At 45.1% G+C, this 15934-nt stretch overlaps 1 protein-coding gene across 1 annotated transcript in view; it reads left to right on the top strand.

Annotated features, from left to right (window-relative positions):
* MTHFD1L (methylenetetrahydrofolate dehydrogenase (NADP+ dependent) 1 like) overlaps positions 1 to 15934 on the top strand; it is a 186909-nt gene that overhangs the window by 54881 nt on the left and 116094 nt on the right. The window contains exons 14-18 of the mRNA XM_066372996.1: positions 1800 to 1907; positions 2783 to 2857; positions 3768 to 3870; positions 7500 to 7576; positions 13029 to 13169. Coding sequence (XP_066229093.1) covers positions 1800 to 1907; positions 2783 to 2857; positions 3768 to 3870; positions 7500 to 7576; positions 13029 to 13169 — 504 coding nt within the window. The remainder of the gene's footprint in view (positions 1 to 1799; positions 1908 to 2782; positions 2858 to 3767; positions 3871 to 7499; positions 7577 to 13028; positions 13170 to 15934) is intronic.

The following is a 15934-nucleotide window of genomic DNA, read 5'->3' as shown; positions in this document are numbered from 1 at the left end:
TATGTGTACATATTTAATTTTTTATATTTTTATTGATCATACATTTTTATGTTATAAAATAAGACTTTAACCACTAAATATAAATGTTTTACCTTCCAAGAAATGAAAGAAAGGCAACTTACAATACGCCACTACTTTATCAAATAAATTATTTTTTCAGCCCAAAGGTTACTTTGTTTCTGAAGTGACTGACTTGGTAGTGTTTTCCAGTGGTACTTCAAACCTTTCAAGAAGCAATGTGGGGCCCTGGCCGGTTGGCTCAGTGGTAGAGCATTGGCCTGGCGTGCAGGAGTCCCGGGTTAGATTTCCAGCCAGGGCACACAGAAGAAGCACCCATCTGCTTCTCCACCCCTCCCCCTTCCTTCCTCTCTTTCTCTCTCTTCCCCTCCTGCAGCCAAGGCTCCATTGGAGCAAAGTTGGCACGGGCGCTGGGGATGGCTCTATGGCCTCTGCCTCAGGCGCTAGAATGGCTCTGGAGGCAACAGTGCAACGCCCCAGATGGGCAGAGCATCGCCCCCTGGTGGGCATGCCAGGTGGATCCCGGTCGGGCGCATGCGGGAGTCTGTCTGACTGTCTCCCCGTTTCCAACTTCAGAAAAATACAAAAAAAAAAAAAAATGAAGCAATGTGGTCATATTATCAAGATCCTTTTACCCAGTAGCCACACTGCTAGAAATATATTGCTTCTTAGCAACTTATTTTTAATTGTAGACTTCTTTAAAAAGTAAAAATGTGGATGCCACTTAAATTACCAATGGTAGAAGTCCAAACTGTTTTTGCTACATCTGCTCAATTATACAGCCCGACGAACTGTAACTATACATAAACAAGATTATTACAGAATAGTAAGTCTTTTCAAAAAGCAAGTACCAAATTCTAAGTATGCCGACTTTGCAAATAATAGTCGTTTGTGCACATAGCACTGGAAGGAAACTAGCAGAATTAATAGACTTGTGAGAACGACGTATTTTCTACTTCTCAGACTTTCTGTCATATTTTATATTATTCTATTGTTCCTGTTTGTTTCATGCCCTGCCTCATTCCAAAATATATTTGATGTGGTATCATTTCTAAAGCAATGCATAAAAATGAAAATAAGGAGAACAAAATAAAGAAATCAATCACAAAGTCTCTCAGAATACTTGACCCTTAACCAGAGGAAGACTTTGTGGCAATAGGTCTGTGTAGGAGATCTTTATGGTCAAGTGGAAGACCCCGACATTGATTTTTTCTGACCTAGGCTATTTTGTGGGCTCAGCTCATTATAAGGCTATGTCATCAGCATAATATTTTATTCCCTCAGAAAGTCCTTGAACACTCCCATAGTTGTTTAGCCCTGGCCGGTTGGCTCAGTGGTAGAGTGTCGGCCTGGCGTGTGGGGGACCCGGGTTTGATTCCCGGCCAGGGCACATAGGAGAAGCGCCCATTTGCTTCTCCATCCCCCCCCCCTCCTTCCTCTCTGTCTCTCTCTTCCCCTCCCGCAGCAAGGCTCCATTGGAGCAAAGATGGCCCGGGCCCTGGGGATGGCTCCTTGGCCTCTGCCCCAGGCACTAGAGTGGCTCTGGTCGCGGCAGAGCAACGCCCCACAGGGGCAGAGCATCGCCCCCTGGTGGGCAGAGCGTCGCCCCTGGTGGGTGTGCCGGGTGGATCCTGGTCGGGCACATGCGGGAGTCTGTCTGACTGTCTCTCCCCGTTTCCAGCTTCAGAAAAATACACACACACAAAAAAAAAAAAAAAAGTCCTTGAACACTCCCATAGTTGTTTAAAACAAGTAGAAAGATGTTTTCATTTTGTTTCTAGTTCAACCTTCACCTGACCGGGGACATCCACGCTATCACCGCTGCCAATAACTTGCTGGCTGCCGCCATCGACGCGAGGATTTTGCATGAAAACACTCAAACTGATAAGGTGGGGGAGGATTTCCTGTTGGCCGTTTGGGAACTCCTGTCCTAGAATCCCTGTATTCTTAAGGAGTTTGTGGGGAAGCTTCTGGAATCTCCAAACTCTCTGAAGTTTTATTCGACATCTTGTGAATTTATGTGTGTCCTTGTTTCTTGGGAGGGGTTCCATACTTTGCTCAGATTCTCAAGGGAGTTTAGGACTACTGCCAAGTTGTTGAGAGCATTATGTTAATTGTGCTTTTTAAGCCAAGTATTCTCTGAGAAGAGTCTTTCGTTTTGAAGATAGTTGGTGTGCCACAGCTCTTCGTTCTGTCCCTAGGTCTAATCTCTGTTCTATCCTGAAGGGATCGGAGAGAGAGCTTTATAAGACTAATTTACATGTAGCTGTCCTAGGTGTGCCGTGAACAAGGTCAGACCCCCCTGAAGGGCTTCAGATGCACGCAGTCCGAGAGGTAGACCATACACACCTGAAAGGAACAGGTTACCAGTTGCTATCTCTGCATGGACGAAGACATGGTTAAAAGTGAGATTTTCTGGAACTTTTGCAAGGGTCCTGATTACCTCCAATTAAAGTAACTCTCTAGGGAGCTTTTGGAGCCAAACTCAGATAAATATTAATTTGATAGTTATAAGGCTGTGGATCAAGAAATATGTATTTATGCAAACTATTTGCCATGTGCATTATGTCAGATCTAGTCAGATTTATGAAAATGACAGAACTTAAGTCTACATTGCTTATCTTAGCCAAGAATTTTAATAGGCTCCATAATCTAAACAGTTTGGTTATAAATGTAATGAACTTGGTTGTATCCTGTGCATTGTCCAAGTTTACGGTTGGCCCTAAAACTTTGGTGGGGTTTTATTTTTGTTTTGTGTTGTTAGGCTCTGTATAATCGCCTGGTTCCTTCAGTGAATGGGGTCCGAGAATTTTCAAACATTCAACTTGCTCGGCTAAAAGTAAGTTTCCAGTGCACGGTTCTTTAGAAAGAAAATATCCTACAGACAAATCAGAAACATGGTCGAAGCCAGAAGTTTTGAGTTCACAATCGTGTTCGTTTGATAGCCAAGGTGTGGAAACAAGAAGAGCATACATTTGCCTTTTTTAATGTTGCCTTACACATTTTTAAAAGAAAAGTTTTTGTACAATTGTGCTCTGAATGGTCAGGAGGCACGAGGACGTACATGAACGTTCGTCCTGCTCAAAGGGTTAAAAAAGTCACTTGCTTGCTCCTTATTGAACCAAGTTCGATTTGTTAGGAATAACGCCCAAAACGCCCTCCTCAGCGGCTACAACGTGGAGAGTGTGTGGTCCCGGTTCCTTCCTTGTACTGCTTCATTCATAGCCGCTTTCTCAGAATGTGCCCTTTGCAGAAACGAATGCATTAATAATTTCAGTGTTTTTTCTCTGAGTTAGAAATAACTGGTTTGGGAAACACACACATAGAGTTTACCTAAGTTATTGGCATTGGCATTGCAGAAGAAGAACTAATGAACAGGAGCATCAGTCATACAGACAGCAGTTTGTGTCCCTCCCGAGCTCAGCACGGGGTGCCCAGGGAGGATGGAGACCTCGGCTGAGATGGCCCGCGGTCGTTGGGTACCAACCAACAGCGTGACATTTGCAGATCCGTCCTGTTAAGGGCATATTACAAATTTCATTCTTCCACTTATAGGAGATATTGGGTCTTAGGCATTTATTTATATGAGTTGACCTAACCTACAGTTTACTCCAAGTTCCAGTTCAGTTTTTAAAAAAGGCTCTCTGGTCATGGAGAAAAGTAAAGGAAGAGGGATCATTTTGGTTACAGCTTGCTTTCTATTCCTTCTTAAAAAATAACTTTGCACACTCTTTATTCTGGATCATTAGAAACTGGGAATAAAGAAGACTGATCCCGGCGCACTGACAGAAGAGGAAATGAGTCAATTCTGCCGTCTCAACATCGACCCCTCCACCATCACGTGGCAGAGAGGTGGGTGCAGATCTCCAGATGGTGGGGCGGGGGGGGGTCGGTATTCCAGCTGAAGCCCTGAGGTCAGTGTCACCGAGACCCCGTTTTCTTCTCTCTCTTTGTCCGCCCAGCTTGTGCGTCTTCGTCCCTCCATTGACTTATTTCCTCATCCTCTCCTGTCATCTCCGTCTCCTGTTTAAGAGAAAAGACTTCGCCCCTTGTTCAGCCAACTGCTCCACTGGGCCCAGTCACGTCCACTCCCGTGCCCTCCACACGTCAAGGAGGGTCACTGAATTTTCTTCTTCAGTTCTTTCGTCTCTGGCTGCTCGTCCTACATATTTTTAAGTCTCTGTCTCCTGCAGCCCTCTCCACCCACGACCCTATTTTCTTCCTTTCATCTCCCAGTTCATTTGGTTCATACTGTAGAGACGTTGTCCATTCACTGCCTTGCTCTACCTGGGAGACAAAATTCTTCCCCATCCCAAGTAGGACAAAATTGCCATCATGTGGCTCGGCCTTCAGGACCCCTGTAGTGGGGTCCCATACACTCTTGCTCCCCGTCTAGGCAGGGGGCCTACCTTCGCCCTTCTGCCTGCCCTGGCCGGGCTGTCCCCGCCCCGGCTCCCTGCCCCAGCCATCCTGGACACAGCCCAGGCCCACCCCTTCATGCAAACTTCCCTTCTGGGAATCCGCTCATTAAGAATTGAGTGGTGCAGAGACAAAGACAGAGATGCGATCTTGGCTCTGCCACTTACAAGCTGTGCAACTTTCAACACATGACTTATCAGTTTCCTCTGTAAACTACAGTCACAGTTCCAGCGTCCGCCTTGCACAGGTCCACAGCACCGTGGGAGCGCTTCCCAGCTCTAACGCACCTCCCAAATAATCAGCAGATAAATACTAGAATTATATTATTTTTTAAGGCACTAAAGTCCAAGAAAATGTTACTGCTATTGATAAGCCACCTGGATCCAGAGGACTTTAGAATGATATTTAATGTATAGTTTAGCTCTTATTTCCATGAATTAATATAAAATATTAGACTCTCCATGAAATGAATTAAGGACAGTAAATGCAGGGTTTGTTTGTTTGTTTAAGGCAATATGGGCTTAGACTTAGAAATGGGATAACCCTTGTGATGTGATTAGATCCCTCTATCATTTGATAACTAGAGAGGCATCGTTATTGAATGGCCGCGCCTTTCCTTGCAGCCTGTGTGAGAACTCTAACGCTTCCTGCATCCTGTGGTCTCATATCTGAAGCTTAAAGGCCATGTGTGCTTGGCCATGGGGTAGAATCAGGAGCCCGTGGAATATTCCAGAAACATTTGACGTTAGCCAGAGACACAGCAGACGTGGGGCCAGCTTGCTGTGCCTAGAGCACCGGGAGCCCTCGCCTCTCTGCGCCCAGGACCTCCACGAGCTCCCGTCTGCCCCTCTCCCTCTCCCAGCCGTGTGTCCCGACACCTGGTCCCCCGGCCAAGAGCCGCCGCCTCCTTCAGTGAACCGACTCCAGGTTCCTGCTGCCCGGCACCTGACCACGCCGCAGGGAAACCACTGAAACCAGAACAGTGGGGCTGCCCTGCGCTTGTACCTCGGCCCACCTGACCCTGAGCCAGCGGTGGGGCGCACTCCGCATGTCCCTCCAGACAGGCACTGCGGCACTACCGGGGCCAGGTGGAGCAGGAAGTGAAGGAACAGATGGCTCCCCCTCCCGCCCTCACATGTACCTTGCTTATCTCCCCTCTGACAATAAACGCCTCAGCTCAGAGACCAGTGGCTGCTTCACCTCTGCAGCCCTGTGCAGCTAGCACGGGACCTGGCACAGAAGCGGCCCTCGGTGAGCATTCCTGGAATGAGCCAGTTGGAGGCCGGGAGTTCTGAACCACTCACTTAGGCTGATGTCCTGGCATCTTCTGTGTCAGAATTCCACCCTCACGTTTCTTCTCTTGCATCACTGACACAGTCACACGACCCCACGCTCTCCTGGGACCTCTCCAGCGTGTGGACGTGAGGTTCCTTGCTCCGCTGGGGTGTTGTTACGCCCCTGGCTGGTTTTCGCGACCACCCACCGGTCACAATTCCTCTTGCCAACACTTTGTGGAGGTGGGGGGCTTGCTTGTGTTTCTCTTTGCTGCATACAAAACAGCTGAATTTCCAACAGTAAGATCATGTGAATCTTGTGCCAAGATTATGCATACCACATATGAAAGTAGGAAGTATTTTCACTTTAAATGACTCTGCACCAACTAGAAATCATATTGAGAAGCATTGCTTTGTCTGTATAGACATACTCTGCTAATACCTTAAAATCATAAAGCAGGTTTTTGCGTGTGTGATGAGTGTTGTGTGTGTGTGAGTGTGTCTGGGTGTTTATATGTGCGTGTGGGGGAGGAGCGTGTTGTGTGTAGATAAAGAGATGCAGCAGCTGAGTAGGGGACACAGAGGTGGGCAGGTCTGCGCGTGCTCTGAGCGGGAAAGGAAGGGTTAGCGTGTCCACCCTGCAGGTGCTTCTGGTCCCCAGATACGTCCTGGCCGTCACCGTCGGCGGTCTGAGTTGTCAGTGTGGACAGCTTGTTATCTGAAGCCACATAAATTGTTAGTGGCGTCTCAGCCCTTCTGGAGTTGTTTCTGGCGTTGTAAATTTAGTTTTCACTAAACCAAATCTAGTTTTCGCAAACAAAATGCAAATCAGTGTAATTCAAACAAGCCAATTAAAAAAATAAAAGATGAGGAGACGCGGTGCCTGCTCAGCGCATGGCTGACTTCTCCCTCCCCCAAACTCCTTTACTTCTTTATTGTGGTTAAATATACCTACGTCATTTTAACCATTGGTAAGTGTGCAATTTAGTGCCATTCAATACATCCACAAGGCTTGCAACGATTACACCGCCACCACTATCTATATCCAAAACCTGTTCATCATCTCAGCGAAACCTCTGCGCCCGTTAAGCAGTAACTCCCCTCTGCCAGCCCCTGGTAACCGCTGTTCCGCTTTGTCTCTGTGAATCTGCCTAGTCTAGCTAGAATCATACAGTGTTGGTCCCTCTAGCGTACTTCATCATGCCTCGTGTTTGCAGCGTCTGCCCCTGTTGTCGCGTTGGCTGTATCATATCCCATTGTACGTGGATACCACATTTCGTTTTTCATTCATTCGTCAGGCGCTTGGCTGTGTCCCCCTTTCAGCTCTTGTGGCTGATGCTGCTATGAACGTGGGTGCGCAAGCATCTGTTCAAGCCCGTGCTCTCCCTTCTGTCGGACAGATGTGTAGAGGTGGACTTGCTGGGTCATCTGATGGTTCAGTGTTCACCCTTTTGAGAAGCTTAATTGCCTTCGTCTGGGGGCTGAGGTTTCAGCTTGTCGCCACGTCAGAAGTGCTTTTCCAATGTGCTTAGTCAAAAGTGGCCCCTCACCGCCCCCCCCCCCCCAACACGCTGACACACACTGTCGCCTCACCTCCTTTCTCGACTCACGGCACTTACCACTGGCTGACATTTCCCTGTTGGTTTGTCCCTCCCCATGTCCCCACACTGGAATGTCAGCACTGGGGAAGCCAGGCCTTGTCTCTTGCCCTCCGAATACTGCCAGGCTCACACTGGGCAGCCAGTCCGTACTTGCTGGTTGAATAATCTCTGTTCTCCTCTCTTTCAGTATTGGATACAAATGACCGATTTCTACGAAAAATAACGATTGGACAGGCAAACACGGAGAAGGGGTGTTCCCGGCAGGTAGGTGACCTCTGATTCCCAGGAGCAGCTCTGTTCTGCGCCGCACTGGTTTACCGCGGCCCAGGCTGGTTCTGGGCTCCCTGCACTGGCCCTCGGGTCTCCCTCCGCGCCAGGGTGTCGTTTCCGGTCCCTCCGCGGGACTGGGAGGGGTCAGGAGGCGGCAGGAAGTCTCCTGTATCATCTTAGCGTCCTTTTCTTCTGTGATTTTAGTTGTGTTTCTGGGATGAGCCACTCAGGGTGTCCCTCGAATGTCATTCCTCACATATTTTATTGCAGACCCACCCAGTTGTTGCTACATCTACATGACAACTAAAAAAAATGAAAATCTCAGACACATGACTCAAATTTATAAACGAGAGGGGAAAAAGAACACCTCGTTATTTGGCGAACAGCCTGAGGAATTTTTAAGGATAATAATGTCTTATTACCCAAATCCAGAGCAGGGAAGATAAATTATGATGTCCACCTTGATTTTCATAGGTCCCCAGTGCGGGACAATGGCGTTTGGGGAATATAAATTCCTTCGGTGAGTTCTCAGCCAGGCGCAGAAGTCCTCGAAGTTATTTTTCTTGTAATAAATTTTATATTTTAAGACAGTTTTAGATTTATGGCTTTTATATTATTAAGTTTTCCTAGTGAAAAAGAAAAAGAATCACTTTGACTTTTATTCTCATTGGAAGAAAAGGAGAGATAATTTTGACATAAAAAAAATTAAAATCTAGCTTATGAAAAAAAATGGCATATGAAAACATAAAAAGACCAGGAAGAACGAGGGGAGATTACTTGCAATATATCGTATTTTTCACTCCATAAGATGCACCTGACCATAAGACACACCTAGGGTTTTCAGGAGGAAAATTAAAATATATATATATATATTCTGAACCAAATGGTGTGTTAAAATATTTAATAAAATGCCGTATTTTTCGCTCCATAAGACGCACAGGCATTTTCCCCTCCACTTTTTTGGGGGGGAAATGTGCATCTTATGGAGTGAAAAATATGGTAGATAAAACAAAGAATTGATGTGCCAGACATAAAAATTATTTCCAGAAGTTAACACTCAAATATTGCTCTCCTTCAGGCCTGTCCTGCCACCTTCTTTAAAACTGGCTGCCTGTCCTCCCTGTTCCTTCCCCGCTGTCCTCACTCATCTTGTCTGTTTTCTGCCTCCCTCCCTAAAGCACGAGCCTCGCGAGGGTTGGGGTCTTTGTCTCTTGTTCACCGCGGTGCTCTCAGAGCTTGGTTTTATGGTTGTAATAGATACTCAATAAGTATTTTCTAGATAAATGAATAGGCTAAGTCAAAGACAATTTACAGAAACAAATAAAATGCCAATCATTAATCGTAAAACCGCAAGTTAAAAAGGTGAAGTATTTACCCATGAGCTCATCAGAGCATAAATTACTATTCAATGTGAGTGAGGAAGCAGAGAAATAAGAGGCAGTTATGCAGTGTTCGTGGGTATATAAATGGGTCCAGACTCTTGAATGACAGCTTGTTGGTATTGAATTTTGACATGACCCAACAATTTCTACTCCAGGACTGTAAATGTCACAGGAAACGGAGGAAGTGAGAAATATATGCCTAGGTGCGAAACACATCTATGTCTAAGGATATTAATTGCGGCATCATTTGTAATAGTGGAAACTTGAAACACTCTAAATGTTCATCAGTAGGAATGGTCACGTATCTTTGCTGCCTCTTCCTATGTCACAGATATGTGTGTGGCAGTTGAAAATAATAAGTTGCACGTAGTGGGAGAGACATAGAGCTCTCATACCATTGTGAAATGGAAAGGTTAAAAAAACAACGCTAAAGAAATTGAAGTAAACCTCATATACCATAATCATGTGTATGTTAAGGCAAAGCCAGCATACATGTTCATATATGTATATAAATGCATAAAATGGAAGCCAGTAAGATATATACCAACCTTTGACGTAGTTACATCCGGGAAGAGGTTTGAGAAAGAAAGGAGGTAGTAAGGGGGGCCTTTCACATTTTCTCTGCCTAGTTTTTACTGTAACTGGCAAAGAGGGAAGACTAATAGCGGCAGTGATTTGAATGCCTACGACACACCTTGTATCAGTAGGCTCATGACATAGGTTAGCGCAGTCAGCTTGTAAATCTGGTTTACAAATGAGAAAAAGTAGGCATATTATATTAAGTAAGTTGCCCAAGGTTATATAGCCTGTATTGCTTTATGTATACTTGTTTTTAAATAAAAAGGGATTGGATTTTAAAAACTTCAATTATTTTTTTTTAAACCTTAAGACCCTCTTGAGGACATCTTTTTATGTCAGTAAAGGGAAATCTATGTGATCACTTTTTATTTTTATTTTATTTTTTTTACAGAGACAGAGAGAGTCAGAGAGAGGGACAGATAGGGACAGACAGAAACAGAGAGAGATGAGAAGCATCAATCATTAGTTTTTTTTTGCAACACCTTAGTTGTTCATTGATTGCTTTCTCATATGTGCCTTGACTGCGGGCCTTCAGCAGACCGAGTAACCCCTTGCTTGAGCCAGCGACCTCAGAGTCTCGAACCTGGATCCTTCGCATCCCAGTCCAATGCTCTATCCACTGCACCACCGCCTGGTCAGGCTAGGATCACTTTTTAATGGCTATGGAATACTCCATCTTATAGATGTGCCATAATGGATTAACCAGTTCCCTGTGAACCCTTGGAGCAGTGAGTTGTTTTCATGCTCTCTAACCCCCAGGAGTGAGGCGTTTTTTATTTCAAAAACTAAATTTAGTTCCAGTTACAGTTTTATTAACTTAAAATCATGTTTGTTTGCTAACCAATTTATGGAAACCAGAAGAACATACATTTACCTTTTTTAAATGTTGCCTTACACATTTTTAAAATCAATCAATTATACTCTGGAGGTCAGGTGGCACAAGGATATACATGAATTTTTGTGCTACTCAAAGGGTTAGTGGACGCGTAGGGCGTTTGCAGTGTTGAACTGCCATCAGTAAGCTGATACACAAAGGTAACGTGCACACATACTAATGGGACAGATTCCCAGCTCCATAACTGCAGAATAGAGGATGCAGATTTCAAATGTTGATGTATATTTCCATGTCAATTCCCATTCTTGCCGACATTGCTTAATGTCCTTTGTTTATATTTATGATAAACAGTAAAAATAATCACACTTAACATTTATATGCGTTTGAAATATTTTATTTGCAAAACAAAAATCAGCAGCCATCTCTATAGAAGTCAATAAAATGAATAACAATGAAATTTATATTGGTCCAGTTTGTTTCACTTTTTTATGTAGTTCAAGATATAAAATTTTGAGCCTGACCTGTGGCGGTACAGTGGACAAAGTGTCGACCCGGAACACTGAGGTCACTGGTTCCAAACCCTGGGCTTGCCTGGTCGAATCACATACAGAAAGCAGTTATTACGAGTTGATGCTTGCCGCTTCTCCCCCTACTTTCTCACTCTCTTTCTCTTCTCTCTAAAAATCAATAAATAAAATCTAACTATATATATATATATGTGTGGTCTACCGGAAAGTTCTGTCCATTTCTATCACAACAAGTTTCGACACGTAAGCACATGTTTATTTGGCGCATGTGTGCCTCTCTATTTTTATCACTTAATGTATACATACTGACGTAGCAAATTAACTAAAACAAAGTTGATTCACGTTAGTCTTATGTGTGAAGCGATAGTGTACCCATGGCTACTGATAAAGTTCATTTATGCCACTGTAATTTTTACGAATTTCAACAAGAAAGAAATGCTACAGAAGCATGTCTGTCGCATCCACCATATTCCCTGGACTTAGCACCCTCCGACTATCACTTGTTTTTGTCCTTACAAAATTTTTTGAAGGGCAAAAAATTCAAAAATGAAGAAGATATCAAACAAGCACTGGTTCAATTTTTTCGCATCAAAAGATAAAATATTTTTCAAAAATGGGATATACAAATTACCCTCACGCTGGCAAGAAATCATTAATAATAATGGCAATTATATTATTTAATAAAGTTTATTGACAGTAAGAAAAATTTGTATTTTGTTTTATTCCAAAACGGACAGAACTTTCCGGTAGACCTTTTATATATATATATATATAAATTTGAAATAGTAATGATTACAAATGAAGAACTTGCATATATGTTACAAATTCCACTTCTTACTTATGCAGGTGATTTCAAGACTATGTCTAGCCTCATGTTTTATATAGAAGGTCTCCCTATTTTTAGTCATTTTTTATATGCACTGTTTATAATGGAATGGTGGTAGAGAGAATTCTAAATATCATAGTGGAAAATCACTTATGTTTGGAATGGGTTCTATGGAGAATATAATAACTGAATATAGTTGCATTTGACTTTCAGGTAACATTGTTTCACTAAATCGATGACTAATGAAATCTCACTCAGGAAGTAGCCAGAAAGTTCCTTGGTTCCTTCATTTCCTTTGTAGTCAGTGACAGGAAATGGACGATAAAATGTTCCATCAGGCGATCCCACGAGGGCATAGCCACTTTCTCTCACGTAAGCTTGAACTTGTCTGGCTCCCCTGCCCCTTGGGAGGGAGAGAATTCAGCCGGAGTAATGGGGCTGTTTGTCCAGGGGCTGAATGAGGAGGAGGAGGAAGCTCACTGTCCTCGTGTCTCCTTTGGTTCCTGTTGGTCCGTCCGCCTGTGGCCTGGGTCCCCAGCCAGGAGAGTAAGAAAACCCAGGGGGGTTTGCAGAAAGCAGTTGCTCTCCAGTGTTCGTTGCTGGGCTCTTCAGAGGCTGATGTGGCCATGCCCTCATGGACAGCTGAAAATTGATTGTGTCCTCCTTTAACATGGTGGATGACACAGGTCAGGGTACCCTTGCTGCCGGGCGAGCTCTAACTCTGGGACACTGGCCTCAGGACCATCTTCTTTCCCTGTCTGCTCCTCGTCTCTTTCCCGGACAGATAGGTGCAGCCCTCTTGACACCACGATGAGCAACATCAGATATAGTCAGCAAGCTGTTTATCTATTCAGCCGATACCTATTGAGTGCTTACTGGTTTCACGCTCAGTCCTCCAAGCTGGGATTCAGGAGTGAACCCTCCTCAAAGGGTCTCTGCCGTGATGGCCCTTAGAGTCCAGTGGGAACACGCATCAAACAGGTAATCGCATGAGTCATTCATTACAAGTCTGAAATGTGCTACAGAAGCAAATAGTGCCACGAGCTGCTGTAACGGGCCCAGCCAGGCCGAGTCCTGCCAGCAGCGCACACAGAGGAGCTTGTGGCCACCCTAGAGAGCACCAAGCCCAGGGCCCTGCGTGTTCGAGATGCTCAGAAACCGTGTGCTCTTGAGAGTGGTCCATCGAGGATAAACCCCCAGACCTGCAGGAACTTCAGTGCTGAGATACAGCTTCCTGTGGAAAGGGCCGCCCAGACAGCCCTGCAGCTGACCGCTACCTCCACTTTTGTCGTTTCAGGCGCAGTTTGACATCGCGGTGGCCAGCGAGATCATGGCGGTGCTGGCCCTGACCGACAGCCTCAAGGACATGAAGGAGCGGCTAGGAAGAATGGTGGTGGCCAGTGACAAAAACGGGCAGCCCGTAACAGCAGACGATTTGGTGAGTGTGTCCATCTCAGCAGCTCCAGAGAGCTCGCTGTCCTCGTTCCTTTGGTATGTGGTGATGAAAGTTATTCCTCTCTTCTGCACGTGTGAACTGGGAATTCAGAGAACTTCGGCACACACATTTCCCCCCTCACCAGCCTGTGTGTTTACACACCTTCATAATGCTCTCACAGGCTTTTATACCCTGCTGGTCATTGGTTGCAACCACAGCACCTGACATTTATTTCATAAGCTTTTCCTGATTCTTGCCAGTCCTGATCTCTGCTCCACCTGGGGTGGGTCGTCCTGCAGCCCACAGCTTTTTTCAAAAGTGTGACCTCTGCCTGCTTTAAATTGAGGGCAATTCACCTTTCAAAGGAACAAGAGTGGCTCCACCCTCGTGACAGGAAAGATTCAGTTCATCTGGCACACTTTGGGCTCCAGCCTGCCCCCTGGGCACCCTGGCTTGCTGGAGTCTGTGCCTTCAGTGTGGGCTGCACAGTATGCGGGCAGGTCCCACCTTACGTAGCCTCGCTCATCTACGTCCTCTTTGAGTGGACTGCTGCTTTCTGTAAAGCGTTTTGAGTTCCTGTTCTCAGGTGGCACACTGATCGTTTTGTTCTTGTTAAGAACCATCCGCGTTGTTGACTTAAACCCGATCAGTGGTATAGTTATTTTATTTGCTTGTATGTGTTTATCAGGACGTAGGTGGGACGTAGGCCTATTGAACAGCCGTTACTCTAAACCTAAGCTTACTTTCCACGTCTTGAGTCACATACAATAATGGAATGTAAAATACACACTGCAAATTGGAAAACGGTTGTGGAAGGGGAAAGGCAAGGTAATATTTCATTAATTCCAAAAGCTTGGGACATACTATGAATCCTTTGCCAACATGTCTTGATTACTTTTTGGCTGCTTGGGAAGAAATGTATCTGACTGACTCACCTCCTAGGTCTTTGTCAAGTAAATGAAATAGCTATGTTTGTATCAGCAGCTCTATGGAAAGCTTATTGCAAAGCTTAGAGAGAAAGCCCATGCTCAGCTTGCTATATAAAAGTACTGCTTTTCAAAAATTGTCAAGCCCTGTACACTTCTATCTGAACTGACACAGTACAGTTTCTGTGTAAGTATATTTTGCTGTATCCTATTAACTTTAAGTACACGATAAATACGTGGCAGGAATAATTTGAAACTTAATCCTCAAATAGTATTTCCCTAAACTTTGTGGGGGTTTTTTTTTCTGTGTGATAAAAATCTTGGATCCGGAACAAACGCAGTTTACTCTCTTGAGTTATCTTTTGAGTTTCTTCTCTGAAAAAATGCCTGATCTCTGCAGATTGCGGTTCACTGAGTTGGAACTGTCAGTGGCCAGTCTGCCGTAGAAAATTAAGGGAAGACTCTCAGAGCTTCTCTGCTGTCAGATTCTCCCTGACAGCTTCTTTTGGTCCAGAGAATTTAGGTATTGCAGTGAAAACGGGAATAGGTGATTGATTCTGACTTCCCCTTAAAGACTGTCCGAGCTTTCCCCTCCGTGGACGTGGGATAGGGAACCGGTGACCTAGCTCATAGTGGACGTGACAGCCCCAGAGATGCTCCTGGTGGTAAAGATTTTTTTTTTTTTTTTTTTGCATGGGTTTGATAACAGTCTGTGTGCAAGAAGCAGCAAAAGGTGAGATGCGGTGTGGAAATCCGAGCAGATGGCAACCCACCTGAGAAAATCCAGACAGAAACACCGAGTTTCCTTCCTCCCGTAGTTTCTCGAGCTAGGTGCATTTGACCAGGAGGTAGAAGCAAGGATAGTGGCAGAAGAGCAGGCAAACTGCTGTTCTCCTCCACACGCTCTGCGTCAGGAGAAGAGACCTGCTTTCTTTGCGCCCCCTCTGGGCGCCCCTCCCCCGCCCCCCCCTGCTTTTACAATAAAACAGGTGAACGTGTTTCTACTAGCTGGCTTACATTTCTTGCCATGCCTGTTTTGTACAATCAAATAGAAAAGAATTTGGATTTCCTTCGAGAACTTAAATGATGAAATAGCATAAAAATGGAAATTGATCACATAAGAGAAATGTACTGTTATTGCTGATCGCAGGGGGACAAAGTAATAAACCAGTGCGCTTTGGAGAGATGACATTCTCTAGATTCTACCCGCTGATGTTAAGAGCTGTTGCTTGCCATTGAATATTTTCACAGCTATATTCACATGCCTTTGCTCACAGGATAGCCTTCTGACAATAGACTGATTTATTAAATGACACTTGTCCTCAAACCTGTAGAATGTACAACACCTCAAGTAAATGCTAATGTAAACTGGGGGGGGGGGGGGGGGGGGGGTAAAAGAAAGACACTTGTCCAGTGTCTTTAGAAACCTTGGAAGGGATTTTTTTTTAAGCTTAACCATGTGGCCTTCCTTCACACACTTTTTCCAGTAGTGCTTAGACTTCTAACCTTCTCTCTACTTTTCCAGGGCAGGGGGCTTAGCGGGCACCCAGCCCAGAGCTTCTTAGGACCGGAAGGAGGCAGCCTCGTTCCGGGCAGTCAGAGAGCATGAGGCGCAGCACGAGAAGCCCTGAGATGCTCAGTGTTGGGAGTGCCTTCTGTCTGTGGGATGAGAGGCTGAAGCCCTGAGATGCTCAGTGTTGGGAGTGCCTTCTGTCTGTGGGATGAGAGGCTGAAGCCCTGAGATGCTCAGTGTTGGGAGTGCCTCCTGTCTGTGGGATGAGAGGCTGAAGCCCTGAGATGCTCAGTGTTGGGAGTGCCTCTGTCTGTGGGATGAGAAGCTGA

Source organism: Saccopteryx leptura, chromosome 3 (assembly GCF_036850995.1).
Source record: "Saccopteryx leptura isolate mSacLep1 chromosome 3, mSacLep1_pri_phased_curated, whole genome shotgun sequence".
NCBI classification, from domain to species: Eukaryota; Metazoa; Chordata; class Mammalia; order Chiroptera; family Emballonuridae; genus Saccopteryx; species Saccopteryx leptura.
The sequence above is the reverse complement of the archived record's forward strand: the minus strand, read 5'-3'. Positions and strand labels throughout refer to the sequence as shown.